This window comes from Chiroxiphia lanceolata, chromosome 8 (genome assembly GCF_009829145.1).
Source record: "Chiroxiphia lanceolata isolate bChiLan1 chromosome 8, bChiLan1.pri, whole genome shotgun sequence".
Lineage (NCBI taxonomy): Eukaryota > Metazoa > Chordata > Aves > Passeriformes > Pipridae > Chiroxiphia > Chiroxiphia lanceolata.
This window is the reverse complement of record NC_045644.1, coordinates 25,024,417-25,039,981: the sequence shown is the minus strand read 5'-3', so window position 1 is coordinate 25,039,981 and position 15,565 is coordinate 25,024,417. Positions and strand designations below refer to the sequence as shown.

Below are 15,565 nucleotides of genomic sequence, written 5' to 3'. Positions count from 1 at the left end.
AGTCCTGGAGCTAAGCCTAATAGTACTTTCATGCGTACTCTAAAGCTCCAGCTCCATAAGTGAACCAATTATAACAGTATCTCTTTTCATTTAGTGAGTTCCTAGCACTCGAGATCCAGGATGAACCCTAAACAAGGTCCGAAAGACAGATTTTGCAGAGTTCCAGTTTATTATTATTTAAAATTATTCTGTAGGCCTGGATTCTGGTGGCTGAATATTTTAAGGCTGGCAATCTTAAATTAGTATCATCAGTACTCTAAGCACCAAAATACACATTCTGTATTGGAAGCTCTTTTATTCAAGACTATCCACACTGCACAGCTTGAAAATGGCACTCAAGGTAAAAACAACAATTGTGAATTTACAACCACAAGGCAGCCTGAAGGCCATCACTGTCACAGTCAAGCCTGATTTATAGCTGAACAGATAGTGTCAAAATATAAACTACAAATTAAACACAAAACTCTTCAAATGGAAAAAATGACGATTTTACTCTGTTGTGATAAAATACCAAAGAACCTCTAGTGTTTGTAAGTTGTTAATACTTGCAATATATACAGATATTCATTGATCCTTTTAGCTCTCCATGTTCCAGTCTCTGCAGCAGAGATGATGGAGTCACATTGAGAGAAGTGTGCAGTCACTAACTGTGAGCGCACATCAAACCATTAGTTGGTGTGCAACAGCCTGCTTTCAGGCTAAGAAACAAGATCTCCTTTTAAATAAAACACTAACTGAAGCACATTTCAGAGTTTAGGAATAAATGACCTTGAAACTATTCTGAAAATTCATTTTAGTTATTTAAATCCACAATATACCATTTGTCTTCCCATAACATTTATTAGGAAAATAGGTCTGAGTTGTCATATATACTTGCATCCACCATGCAAAAGCTGACCTCATCTATATTTTTAAACTTTTCACTTTGTTATTTCAGCTTTTACTCTACTCCTTGACCCCCTTCCTATATTTAATTGCAGAATGTGTGTATTTGGGTGGACATATGTATAGAGTACATGCAGTATATGCATTACATATGTTAACACTGATCACTGAGAAAACATTTTAAATTTAACTAAGTCACTCCAGCCCTCTGCTGTGAAAGGTCCACCCAAATGGAAAAACTGCATCCAACTACCTGCCACTCACCTGATGTAACTGCAATGAATAGCTGTCTCTGAAAGTCAAAGTCAGAGGATCCTTACTGTTAAAAGCATCCCCGGGATTCCTCATTCCAGTCACTCAGAAATTGGGCAAACAAAAACGAACAAAAGACCCCAAACAAAACCAAACAAATCAACCCTCACAATCACCACACACAAAACCCCCCATACAACCAAAAACTAAATTTAAACTTCCTCCATGAATCATTATCCCCATTTTCTTAATACTGGACAAGAAAATGTTTTACTGGCAATGAGGAAGGGAGGAAGTGGAAGTTAGTTTTTTTTCCCCAAACTTAACACAGCTGACAAGTCTTTTAAACTGTAATTGTTCTTAGATTCAAACACAGATACACATCCTATCCTCAGATGATGTCTTTAGGATCTGATCACTCAAGCATCTACGCATGGCTCTTCTCCGACAAACCACCTGACTCCTCTACTTGTGCAACTTGCATTACTCACAAGAAACCCTTGGCAGAGGCAGACCAACATATGTTAATTACTGGGTTGCATTATAATAGGTCTGACATCTTGCTTCTCATCCAGGGTTTTAAAATAAATGGAAACGACAGTCTCTTTGGATATAAAAGTACGTATTTTTGCATCTCTGGCTAAAAATACTCTATGTTAAAAACACAAATAGATCAACTGCCAGAGAATTCCTGCCTCTTCAGTGTTCCTTTTGGGGGTTTTGGCCTTATTAAACAATGAAGACAGGCAAAGAGAGGTTGGTGTATGTGCATTCACCTTTCACTTCCTACCAACTGCACTGGGTGGAACAGTGAAAATGGAAGCTTGACTCCCCAATCTTTTGTTTCTTCTATAAACAGTTTTTCAGGTAAAGTTGGCTGCCAGATTCACAACAATATAAAGTATAAAATCATGAACACTGAGGGGCATGACTAGAACATATATATACTTGAAAATATATTTTTATTTTTCATGTGATGGGAGATATGTACCATTTCTTCATTTTATGATTTAATATGCTGAGATATTGCTAGGACAAGAAGCTGGCAGCATTACGAGTATTTTTTATTTACATTTCTCTTTACTGAGAAAGAGGCACTGGGGGCCATAGCTGCAATTTCAGAAAAAGGACTAAGACTCCACACTGACATGCTGTTTCCTTTTGGATGACCAAATTCAAAAGTTTTAAATCTGAATTTCAAATCACATGATGCCATAAAACTGCTAGAAACATTCGAAGTTCTGTCGAAATTTTCAAAATGCTAATATTCTAAAATTAGGCACTGGTATAAGACTTTCTTTCACCAAAAGTTTTCCAAAAAGTTCACGCATTGAATAAATAATTTATACATGCATTTAGGATGCAAAACCTTTTAGAATACACCGAAAATGCTGTCTCAGAGGTTTTGGTGGGTTTTTTTAAGTGATTAAACACATCTATCACGCACCTGTGACCAGAAACCTACTGGGCATCAATCCTTTGCTCTTTCCTTACCCAAGTCTCACTGCACTGGGTGCTGCATGGAGGCGGCACTGGTCCCTGCTCCAAAGGCAGAGTGCCAGCCAAGAAGCTCCAGCCAGGAGCAGACAGATGGTGACCAATAAGGAAACTATCACACTGTCTTAGTCACCATGGCAGAGCCTGGGTGCTGCACAATAGCAGCCCAACTATCATCTACTTTATTCCTCGTTTCAGCTTGTTAATATGTTTACCTGCATATGCCTAGTGCTCTCAACTATGGGCAAACAGACTAGAGCTGTATTTGGTGTACCAGTCCAGTGTCTCATAGGCCTTGCAAGGGCCCATCACAACTAAGAGCAGAGCTGAAGGCAGGTATCCAAAGGTTACTAAATACTGCCTTAAACGCAGCATATCAACCACCATGCTGTGGGAGCAGCTAGGCTCTAGGTTGGCTAAGAGGAAACATGCCAAAGTCTTAAAAATAGACGTTCAAAGTACCACTTAGTTAGCAAAAGAAACTTCAACAGATGAATCCTAAATGTAACTTATTTTTTGTATTTATTTGGACATAAAACAACCTTGTGTAAGGATAAGACAAGTAGCACAGTCCTGAATTTAAGGTGCCTATCTGTTTCCCCTCAACCAGTTCTTCAGAGATGGGCTTTGAACCCTCCAGAAGCAGCTGCCACCTCCTCCTCCTCCTCCTCTTCCCTGCAGACCCTACACCTCTCAGGTGCTTCTCAATGGACTACTTTACACAGAACAATCTGCCACGAATACAGGTAGAATAAAAATGATTGCAAGTATTTTCAGAGCCCATCTTAATCAAAAAGGCTCTGAACCACTAATCATCCACAGCACTGCCCTCTGCAAAGCCTCTGCAGAAAGAACCACTGCTTTGCCCAAGCTTCTGCAGTACAAAGCACCATCTGTGCCTCAAGGGGCCTTTCCACTCTCCTAACCTGCACAGCTCCAGCCAGTGCCACTGGCAGTGGAGTCCAGCAGCTCTGCACTCCTTGATGCACAGACTTCGAGGACAGGGCAATTTCATGTGAGTGTTTTAAAATGTTTATCTTATGTCCTGTTACTCATTCCTTCTGAAGTACAAACAATCTCTGAACGGCCATCCCTTTATGTGCAATCTGTACCCCAGGATCACTAGGAATGCAACAACTGGTCTCCAAAGCAAGCGTTTACAATGCTTTGACAAGCCTAAGTATCGCATCTTTCATGTCTAAACTGTACCTTTGCTAAAAACCAGGATTAAGTATTTGTTCTTAACTAACATTTCAAAGGTTCCCTTGGATTCATTCTGCATTCTGTCTCTTGCTGGTCACCAACAGCTGCTGTTTCTTTACCTTTGGTAAAGAATAACAAGGACAACTGAAACAGTGACTCCCGAGTTACACGTAAACAAGCAGGTGCCCGCTGCAAAGGTGGGACTTTGTTTTGTGAAGTTTGAAGTCCTTCTGGGTGTCCACCTTCCCACACAACTCCTGTCCCCCTGCTGCTTCAGAGCCCAGAGCAGCAGGACCACAGAGCCTCCTCAGTTTCTCCTTCCTTCCAGTCCCCCTCAAAGCAGCTAGGGCTGGGGAGTGAAAGCCAGTGCTGAGCAAGCCCTTCCTCTCCGAGGGCTCCCCACAGCCACATGAATTGCTGTGGCAGAAGTAGGTTCGGAGCCAGTGACACAGCCTGCGTAAAGCTGAGGGCAGATGACTGGAAAAGGACACACCACCCACACACTTATATGCCCAGAAATCTGCAGGAAGAGGATGTGAGCCCAAGTGTTTCAGCTTGCAAGGCTAATTTAACGAAGTCTGAGACGGCTCTGCTAGTGACCCAAAATAACTTCTCCTTACATAATACTGTTATGATTTTAATGTGTGAGATGTCAGAGTTTTACAGTGCCAAAAGCCAAAGCTATGCATCCATTTGGAAAGCTATTGGGCTTCCATCTCTAATGGTATCAAACTCCAGCTGGACTGCAACAGAGTACTTTTTAAAACAGTGATGTAAATTTTTGGATTAATCTCACACTTATGAGGACAATGAAAGACTCAAGTACAGTTCCTGAAACAAACTTCTTTTAGAAGGACTGATAGTTGCTCGAAGCCTCACCAGGTGAGACATATCAGAGTGGGTATCTCTGAAGCAAGAAAGAAGAGACTTGTGAACAGGGTGAAGTTGAACACTAGTTTGCAGAAAAACAGCCTTGTTTTTGATAATGCAACACACGTTGAGTTCACCTTTTCAGTCACAGAACTGCTATCTACATTCACCCATATGGGCCCACTGCAACTCAGCATCTTGATCTTCTGTGGAACAGAAAAGTAAGGTTTCATGGTTTTGTAAAACACCTAAAGGACAGCAAAGTGAGCATGCAGATAGTCAGGATCCCAAGAGCATGTACAGGGTGACAGTTCACTGGCCTACAGTCCTTTCAGAACAAGCATTCCAGTTTTAAAAATGTTTAATCAAATGTAAAGTGCATCAACCTGTGCTAAGTGGCAAAGAGAAGAAAAGCTTTATTTGAGAAGGCTTAGGGAAAGCCTTGGGTTCCTGTAAGGGAGACCAACATAAGCTGTATACCAGCTGTAAACAAGTTAACTTCTGTGATCCTACTGCTGGGAAAAGGGTTATAAGCATTAAACAAACAAAGAATTTACAAGGACACCAAGAGAATGAGAGACTGCCTGACAACCATATCGTTCTTCTTTCCCCCTGCAAACCCGCAGCATAATAAACCCTTCTCTCTTTCGTGTATGGATAGATATATAAACAAACTGGTCTTCTGAGAATACAGTGTCAACAAACTCTCTAACATTGGATTTTAGAACTTTTTTCCTGCCTTTTTTTTTTTTTTTTTGGAGGGGGTGGGATGGCAGGACCGGGGGAAATAATCAAATAGGTTTTCCATTCACCTATGAATATATTACAGTTTAAAATTAAAAAGTGACAGAGCTTGTTGTCAAAATACTCTAGCTGCAGGAACACGTATTTTGAGCAAAAGCATTGTATAAGAAATTTTCATGATTGTAAGGGTTTTTTTGTCATGTACAATAGCCAAAATCTTAGAGAGATGTGCAATACTAAGGAAAACTATGGTTTATGTGAAAGTAATAACATGTAAGGTATTTCTGATTTTCGAACAATCTATAGGGGCATCCCACCAGCTAGCTGCATGAACAGAAGTGCTGCTCAAAGTGGGCACAGAGGCAGCAGGACAGCAAGTCTCTCATTTCCTCAAGAAAGTGGCTGTAGCTGCAGAGGCAGGGGTCCTGCAACTGAAAGCTTGAGCCTTTCCTCCCTATGTCTCAAGTCTCTTGTGGTGAGATTTTTCCCCCATGTGTCACTCTTACACTTCTGAAATCACCAAAAGCAGATTGTAACCTTAAAGCTAGAAGATGCCATCTACCAGGTGGCTGTTGGACGATCATGCCAACAGGGAAAGGGTCCGAATTTCAGTGATACACAAAAGTAAAGTTATAAAAGAACCATACAAGCTTATGATGATTTGTGCCTTTGGTGAGGAGGAAATCCCCCTTGTCAGTGTCAGACCAATTTCCAGTGAAGTCCAATTTCAAACCTTTTCAAGCACCAGCTACCCAGCAATGTCAGCCTCGGTAGTGCCCTGCACTTCCCCCCTCCCCAACCCACAGTGCCCTTATTTACACAATAAGCCTGTATTAGATTAGTTCAACTGTTTTTGGAATGGGTGTTCAAAAAGAAGAGGGGAAGAGAAACCTGCACTGCAGAATTTACTGATGGAGATACAGAGGTGTATATTTCACAGCAGCCTAAAGGACTCCACTGTTCTCAGAGGAATGTAGCCAAGGAACAAGCAGATACTCATCAAGGGAACTGTTTTTGCTACTAAATGGCCAATTGAAGCCCCTACTATTCTGTCATATATCTATGTCACTGCAGTCCCAATAAATAACGCTTTCTGATTAGTTATGAGACTATCTAGAAATCTCTGAGAGACAGATACCATTCACTTTGCCAGCCAGTCATTGGAGCCCTGAAGTCTCAAAGGAACAGAAAACTAGATAAATCCAAAAGATAACACAAACTTGTTGTCAAGGTATTGCTTTTTCTCTTACTCCTCAAACATATGTTTTTACCTAATCAGCAAAGATGGCAAATGGCATTTCACAGCGCAAAGAGCTGCAATATGAACAAGGCAGAGTTTCCCCACATTTGTGCATTAAATCAACCAGTCAGTGTTCTCTAATTAAAGCTATCCAGACTAAGCTGACTACTAAACTAAGTCACTACTAAGAGTTGGGAACATGAGAACAAGTAAGATTTGAAGAAAACCAAATAAAGACAACAAACAATTTCCATACTGGTTTCGTACGATGTTATCAGATGCACCAATTCTGTGGCTTTCATTCTCATGCTATCTTTGACAACACATATGTATTATCTATATGTTAGAGTTGTTCCCCTTTCCGAAGTCAGACCCACAGTACTGCTGCTTTTGCCTAGAAGAAAAAAAAAAAAAAAAAAGGCTTCAGCAAACACAGTCCCTCTGTGTTTGCAGCCAATACTGACTACCAAGAAACCAGAATATGACTCTATAGGGAGAGGATAACACAACTGGCTATGGATCGGGCAGCTGGAGGATCTTGTAGGTAAGTTTCGCAGGACTGAAGAAGGATATGTTAGCATGAAGACATGAGTTTTATAAATCAGGTCTCCAGCATCCACTGACATATAAATATTAAGCCAAGAAAAACAAACAATGAATAAGAAACTTCATATAGCCAAACAATGAGCAGTAGAGGTAATACAAATCCACACTTTTATGAAATTTCCACAGGTCTGTAGCACTGTGCATATTAATGGATTTTAAGCAATTTCCATTTTCTCCCTCCCCCTGTCCAGCGTTGAGCCAAGAGCCTTCCCGCTTCACTTAGGGAATCAAGTCAAAGCTGGTCTGTAGAGTCAAAACAAACTGGATTACCAACTAAGGGATCTGCTTCCCACATTCATCTTAATGGAATGTTAATGTGATAGCTTGTATGTGACTACCTCAATATTAATACACTAGACAAAATATAAACCACTTTGATCTACTGAATTATCTGTGCAAAGGACAATAGACACTTTTCAAGCTTAGATATTTCACTAGATCCTAAACTTTATTTAAAAAAGCATCAACCATCACCTGCTGGAAAGGATTGTTTGGCTGTTCTAGGATTCAATACAGGAGTACAAATTACTTCCTCTGTCTTCTGCTACAGATCTAAAAAGTATAAGCAACTGAAGGAAATTACAGATAACCCAGAACAAATGATCACCTATGTGAGCCTTCAGAAGGGCAAGTTCTTTTAAGAATGAGTCATCCCCTGTGGAGTAACTTAATTTCTATTGACACTTACAGGCAAAATTAGATTGAAAGTGATTTTGTCTGTCTAACAATTTTGTTTTCTCTACTAGATACCTAGTACCCATAAAAATCTGTCCTGCTCCACTAAAGGGAAGGACAGAGGCACTGTACTGAAGCCAGCAAATATCATCTTTGCAGGCAATGTAGACCTCAGTGCATCTTAAACTATTAGAACCAAAAATAACATGTAACAAGTGTAAGACCATCTACTACTCTCATAATACACTACTGCCTCCAACAGTCTAGCCGTGAAGATCCTTTACAACCATTACCTGGACATTTCACTTGCAGTCTATATTCCCTTTAAAATAGTTTAACATTAGCCAAGCTGAATGCTAATGATCATACGAAACCCAATGGAAATAAGGAAATTGAAAATTACTACATTAGAATTTTCTGTTTCTACAATAAGAAGGAGGAAAGGGAAAAAACAATATGGTAAAATAACCTTTTGTTTTGAAGCCAAAGACACCATTTTAAAGCAGAAATTACTTCTAATACTACTGACAGCCTCAACTTGGCTGACAGCAGGAAAACTTACATTTTGAGTGAAGACATGAACTGAGTGAAAGAAAGCGTACAGTATCTGAGCAGGAGGTATATCTGTCGTGGTCTGTATTGATGTGTTCTTTACTGTGCTTTTCCAGAAAACAAACCTAACTGGATAAAGAGGGCTTGTGCTTCTTGTCCCACAACAAGCAGTTGACGAGAACAAGCACAACCCAACTCTACACTCTTCAGCAATATTCTCACCGCTTTGCTGTAATACAGGATAGAATTTCACAAAAATTGGTCTAACTAGGAGCGAACAAATCAGCCAATTGCATAGTGGTCAAATTTGTTACCACAGGCATTAACTGCAGTCCTACTTACTTATGAGAAACAGGCTTCCCAGGTAAAGCCCTAACAATCCGAGCTCACTCCTCCTGCAGCATTCGATCGCCCACGTTGTTAGAGCAGCAAGGCAGACACCACGAGTTGCTGGCCAGCCACCACCTCCATTTCTCATAGTCATATTATCTTCTGTGTGACTGCAAAAAAGGCTAGATTCTGAAACCTATCAACAACATCGTGGAAGGCAAAAGGAATTCCAGCTCCTTTTCCTTTCTCAGATCTACTTTTCTTCCTTTTCAGGAGAGAAACCAGGCTTTCCAAGCTGCTAGTACACACATCAAGTTGCTAAAAACCAGCCAACACTGTCTCCAACTACAGTGATCAGTGATGTAACTGCCATCCATGAGGGTTTGGGGTGTTGTTTTTGGTTTGTTGGTTTGGTTTTTTTCTCCAACAGAAAACCTTTGGAGCCCATAAAAGTAGAAGAGATGTAGGGCAAAGGCCAAGCAACTTCCAAGAAAAGTTATGAATGGAACTGTACTACAAAGCCTCCTTTCCTTTCCACTCCTTGTACCTGCTGGTGATCAGGAAAAAATCTTTCAAATGTTGCAGAAACTGATCTATTATCTTTTGTGGGTTTCTTAAAATATTCTAAAAACAGAACTGAATGCCATACTAAGATTGCAGTTTTATTTCATCTCAGAGAGCACAAAACACTCTCTGTACATATACACAGCAACTCACTTCTTTCCTGAAACAAAGTTTTCATTGATCCTTTGCCACAGACTCAATTATTGTTTCTAATCATGATCAATGTTTATTTAAGGTATTGTGGACTGTAAACAATGTAAACAATAAAAGCATCTGTCCATGTTGACATGAATGTCATTGGCAGGTTAGATACCTATACCAGCTGCTCCCAAGAGGTTCTTTTTAAATTCGGAAAGCCCAAAGTAAATTTAAATTACAATTTACAGAATAATCTTTAAATCAGCCACCTTTTGAGATAGTGTTGAGTAGATAAAAATCAAAATCTATCAATTCAATCCCAGGAAATTCTTCATTGTTTTAAAACATATTCCTAAAGACACTTTTTTTTTTTTAAAGCTTCTTTCTTTTTTTAATGCAGTGAATTCGGTAAAATTCCTGGTCCTGCTTGCACCCATGGGAAAAAAATAATCCTCCTCTTGTAATGTGGCAGTTATAGATACATACGTAAAAAGAGCAGAAATCAAGACATTTTAAGACAACATTTAAAAAGATAAAAAGAAAAATGGTCCTTGACTATGGGATACTTAGAGGATTTCAGTCATGTTTTCCATAGCCTCACTGTAAAAATAAGCGACCTTTTCTTTCTCCTCCTCCCCACCCCAAACTACCAGGAAAACAGTCACCAAAAGCACTCAGTTAGCCTCAAAGTCACACGTGCTCCATTGCAGATCTTGCTTTCAATGTCTCTTTTGTTTGATGGCTGGTGTTTCAACATCCTCAACTTGGAACAGAAAAAGGTCAGAGTAAGTCTTCTGGCATTCACAGACCTGCACCAGGCCCCGCCAAGAGAAGATTGATGCCATAGTACATTTCCCCCAGTCAAGAGAAGCGGAGCTCTGAATCTGAGACCAACTGTGTTTGTCAGAGGGATCCTTCTCCCAAAGGTGTTTAGCTTTGCTGTATTCCTCTGTGAAACTTTTCTGCTGGTGCTGGTAACACTTGAGTTACCCCTGTGCCACGTTAGTGCTTCAGTATCACAACCTGAACAGGTTACCACGAGTAAGATGTTTTATCTCTATTCCAGCACAGAGCTTTTGTTTTTTTCTTCCCCTCCTGTTTTTGCTTCACTCTTGGTTACCCCCAGTGCCCTCAATGCCTGACTGCTGCCCTCGCTCCCCTGCCTGGGGAGGAGAGGTTGCACCATTAACCTTCCAATGTGCAAGGCCAAGGTCCGTTCCACAGATAGAGAGAAGCTGTTGCTAAAGATTCCTTAAAAGCTCTGGCACTTCAAGGCAATTGGAACTACTCAACCAGACCTGGGAGCCAAAGCTTCACCACAGCATTAATGGGCTTTTGCCCTTTTAAATTTTATAAGCCTGTCTCCTTTCTGATGCGCACAGTTTTATTCAGAGCCCTAAATGGCCATTTCATATTTAAAAGAAAGCTTGCATAGGTAGCACCCTAAAACTACCCCAGGTCATTCATCTCCCCAGCACTCCTACTGTCTCTTAGGAAACCTTTGATAGAGCATTTGTTCAGGCTGCCAAGTTAAATCCTCTTCTCTCGTGTCAATGCATTGAAAAAAGCAGCCAGAACACCAGCTTCACTCAGGCCTGCTGAAGTAAATGGAGAAAACCAATTCCTCTGGCACTACAGAGCCATTAAGCCGTTTGCAGATTATTAACTGAAGCACGAAAATACACACGGCGCACGATCGGACGACAGCGCGTAGCTGTGCCTTAAGTTCGCTTCGGTCTCGATAAACTGACGGTATGGCCGCGATTTGCACCAGCCCGTGCAGCTGCCGGGGCTGGTGAGCGGGACCCCGACGCTCCCAGACAAAAGCGGCTTGGCCGCGGTGCGGGGTCACGCTGCCATCGCCGGGCAGGTTCCACCTTTAGCACAGACAGGGGCTGCACTTGGAGGGGCACCCCCGAGGCGCCGCCCCGCGTCCCTCATCGCAGCCTCCGAGGCGGCACCGAAATTAAACTTTACACGTGCAAAACAAAGTTTACAGTCTAAAACCCCGATTATAGTAACAACTTCCTCCCCCCTGTCTCAGGCTGCCGTACTCCTTCCCCGCTACCGCGCCAGCCCAGAGTGCTATCCTGAGCGGCGGGGCGGGGGGGGCAAGAGCGTGGCTGGATGGCTCCTATTTTTATGTTTACATTCCTGAAGTGTCTTTTAACTGGCTGCCATTCCCCCTCTCCCCGCGAGCAGCTCCGCCGGCCGCCCCTGGAAGCGGCTCCCCCGCTCCCCTCGCACAAAGGCGGGCGAGAGGCGGCCGGGTCGGGTCGGGTCGGGCCGGGCCGGGTACCCCCGGCCCTCTGCCCCCGCGCCCCCTCCCCTCCGCCCGGCGGCTTCCTGGACAGATGCACCGGGGGGAGGGAGGGACGGAGGGGGAGAGAGAGAGAGAGAGCGGGAGGGAGGGGGGCTGCTCCTTCCTCCTGCCTGGCGAGAGAGGCCCCGGTCCCAACTGGCTCTCAAAAGCCAGACACAAGGAATTTACACCCAGGCAAGCTTCCCGGAGCCCGGAGAACAGACGAAAGCTTCCCCACGCGTCTCCCCGGCCCCGCACGGGCGGCCGGGCACGCACACACAGCCGGCCGGGCGCGCACGCCCCGAGCCGCAGCCCCGGCCCCGCCGCGGGGCTCCAGCCCGCCCCGACGGCGCTCGCCCCGGCCGGGGGCAGCCGCCGCCCCGGCCCCCGCAGCCCTCTTTGTGCTTGCGGCGGCTCCGACGCCCGCCCGCCTCACGCCGCGGCTGCTCCAAGTTCGCTCCGGGCCGGGTCCCCCCGCGACCCCGCGGCCGGCCCGGGAAGGGCACTGCCCGGGTAGTGCCGCTTCCCCGCCGCCGGGCCCGGCTCCGCGGCTCCCCGCCCGCCCTCGCCCCGCGCCCTCGGTGGGGACAGCCTGCCCCTTTAAGAAGTCTCCGCACATTTTCTCCCCTTGCAGAATAAATATGTATTATTTTTTTTTTCCTCCCTGTACACCTATTTCCCCAGCGTGGCCGCTCCATTGTTTCTGCTCCGCCGAGACGCAACCCCTGCCCGGCCGCGAACGGGGAGGTGCGAGCAGGGAGCGCAAATAGACGCGAAACTTACCTACGGATTGCAAAGCAGCCTTGCAGCAGCAAAATAATAAGGAAGAAGGCAGGCAAAATCCTCTCTCCCCAACTGATTTGCAGCTCTACTTGGGTATTTTTAAATATATAATTTTGTTTATTCCCTTCCTTTCTTCCTTCTCCCCCCGCTTTCTTTTTTCTTCCTTCCCCCCCCCCTTTTTTTTTTCCCCTTGCCCACAGACAGTGAAAAGGAGCTCAATGTTAGTGGGTGAGTAAGTGAATCAACTAGCAGAGAGCACAGCAAGTTGAAGTGTCAAATTACATTGGCTATTCTATTACCAAAGGGCCATGCTTTGTGGCTGCTGGCAAAATCTGTCCCAGATTCCTATCTGAAAGGGAGCTGCCTCCTACAGGGATGTTCTTCCCTTCGCCCTCTCCCTTTCCCTCTCCCCCCGCATCACACACACACACACACACTCCCCAAATCACACAAAGTTAAAAATCTTAGATGCGAGTTAAAATACAAATATTGTCTTACAGTGTATTTTAAGGCGGGGATTCTCGTTTTAGTCTTCCTGAATACCAGGCACTTGGAAACCTTTCCACTCTGGAAACTGAAAGCTGGAGAGTATCTACACTCCCTTCGGTGTTTTTGTATTATTAAATAGGGGAAAACCACCCTGGACCCAACACCTCTCAAGCATGAGGTGCCTCTGTCTCTGTCGTCTTCACGAGAGAATTTTTACGGGCATGGAAGGAACTACCGGGCGGGCAGGGGGATTACACGGGAACGCCGAAAGATCCCGCTGCTCCGTCTACTGCGCTGTAGACATCCCACCACCACCCCCTCCATTTATTGCCACCCCCACCGCCACCCTCGGGGCCGCTGTTATTTTCAGAGCCCGGAGCTCCCGCCACCCAGGTAGGAGCGGGGTTCTCCCGAGGGTCCCCGCTCCGCCGGGGAAGCCGGGTGGGCGGCGGTGCCTGGCGGGGCGGGCCGGGGAGGCGGCCCCGCCGGAGGGGGGGCGGTCAGGGGCCGGGGCCCCCCCGCCGCCCGGAGCGCGGCCCCCGGCGCTAACAATAGGGCGTGTTTTTCTGCTGTTTTTTCTTCTCCTGTGCTCCTCAGGAAATCCAGCCCGATTTCCAGGGAGAAAATAAGAAGGAACCGTCCCTGTCTGACAAGCACCAATCTGCTAAAAAACATCTCCCTCGACTTCTCTTCCCCTTGATAAAACACTTCCAGGACAATCAATATTTTATGATGAGTTGTTAATAAGCCTAATATATTCATCCGTGCTCCAACGGGGCTTGTTAGATTATGCAATTAAGATAAGCAATTTAAACAGCACTGTGTAGCTCCTCGCTGGTCACATTCGTCTTGTTGTTGGAGGAGGAGAACGATCGGGACTGTAAAGGGATGTCGGATCGCCTGGGGAGGGGGGAGGATTGTCTTTTTTTTTCCTCCTCCTTTTTTTTTTTTTTTTTTTTTTGGCGTGCAGCCGGAACCGAGCGCTACCGGGGCTCTCCCCGCCCGTAACCCCGCGGAGCTACCCCGCTCCGCCGCCCATGGACGCGCTGCTTTGCGCGGGGCCGGCGGCTGCGGGGCTGCACCGCCCGCTCACCCCCCGAGGGCAGTGCCCCCGGGGTGGCCCCCGCCCCGCTCATTTACGCCTCTGTGGCTTCCCCAGAAAAAAAAGAAACCCTCTTCCTGCGCCTCCAGCCGCCCCCCGCTCGCCTCGGGGCGCCGCGGAGGCCGTGCGGACGCTGCGCGGAGGCAGAGCAGCAGCCGCCCCTCCCCGGCCCCGCCGCGGCTGCGGGGGGGGAGCTCCGGGCGGGCGGCGCGGCCCCCTCCCGGCCCCGGCCAGCCGGCGGCGCGCCACGTCCCGCCGCTCCGGCGTGGCTCCGGCTCCGCGTTTTGCGAGCGGCCGCGGTGTCAGCCGGGGAGCGCCGAATAACAAAGGCAAGTTTGAGAGCAGCCGCCGCCGCACAGGCTGCGGTGACGTCAGGGAACAATGCCGCTGCCAACCCGCCCGCCCGCCTCCCCTTAAAGGCGCACCGGGCGCTGCCGGGGGCCCCGCCGCCGGACTAGGGGATAGAGACAGGGGAGGGGGCGGCTGTGCTGGGCCCGCCCCCGCCCCCGGGTCCCTCTGGCACTGCCCGCCTGCACGGGGAGCGGAGCCGATGCTCCGCGTCACGGCTCCTTCCCTCCCGCGGCCTCCGCCGCCCCGATCGCTGCCCTCAGCTGCCCGGAAGACGCGGCGGCCGCTCGGGGGGGAGCGCTCGGGCCGGGCCCCCCGTCCCCGCGGCTGTGCGGGGCAGGGCGGGCCGGCGGCGCGGCCTAAGGGCCCGCTCCCCTGTCCGCACGGCGAGCCCTGTTATCCGTCAAAGGAGTGTTTTGCCAAAGGTTCGGGCCCTAAGAGGCCCAGGGGGCCAGGACCTGAGCGCTTCCAACGCGTTCGGCCCCTGCTCCAGCGGTGACCCCTCGCCTCTCCCTTGCGCCCTCCTGCCAAGAGCCGCACCAACCCCCGTGGTTGCAACCTGCAGTACACTGACTTTAACAGCACGTCCTGTCTAGTCAGTGAAACCCATTTCACTCCTGCACAGCATTTGATGTCCATTACTAAAAGAGGCACAGAATAAAACCAGCCTTTTAGGTGACCAACAATGGCACTGTTACTCATCTCCTGATAATCATACAGGTGTCAGGGTATCATACCTTAATAGTAAATTAATTTGCAATTAATATATTTTTAAGGCATCAGCTTGGTAAGGCGTCAAAACTTTTGTCTTGGACACAGGCAAAGTCAAACAGTAGGTTTGATTGCTAGAACCTTCTTGCAGAAATAGAGGAATAAAAAATTAAACCTATCTTTGTGCAGAACAGCAGTTACAAGGTCATAGCCTGTCCACTGTATTTAAGCATAATTTCCACTGAAACCATCCAGGCAGAAAGCAGATTGGTAA

General features: G+C 46.4%; 2 protein-coding genes across 5 annotated transcripts in view; one reads left to right on the top strand and one right to left on the bottom strand.

Annotated features, from left to right (window-relative positions):
- The window catches only part of ZMIZ1 (zinc finger MIZ-type containing 1), a 348,375-nt gene extending 334,948 nt beyond the window's left edge, over nt 1-13,427 (bottom strand). For 2 of the 4 annotated variants that reach the window (XM_032695346.1, XM_032695348.1), the window contains exon 1: nt 12,642-13,076. The gene's annotated coding sequence lies outside the window, so the exon portion shown is untranslated. Of the gene's footprint in view, nt 1-12,641; nt 13,078-13,139 lie in introns of those variants that run through there. The other 2 variants (XM_032695347.1, XM_032695349.1) reach the window with 2 other exon arrangements.
- A 740-nt stretch (nt 13,428-14,167) lies between these two features.
- On the top strand, nt 14,168-15,079 carry LOC116790253 (translation initiation factor IF-2-like). The gene has a single exon (XM_032695040.1). It carries the CDS (start codon nt 14,168-14,170, stop codon nt 15,077-15,079), a length of 912 nt encoding a protein of 303 aa, XP_032550931.1.
- Nucleotides 15,080-15,565: the final 486 nt, after the last annotated feature.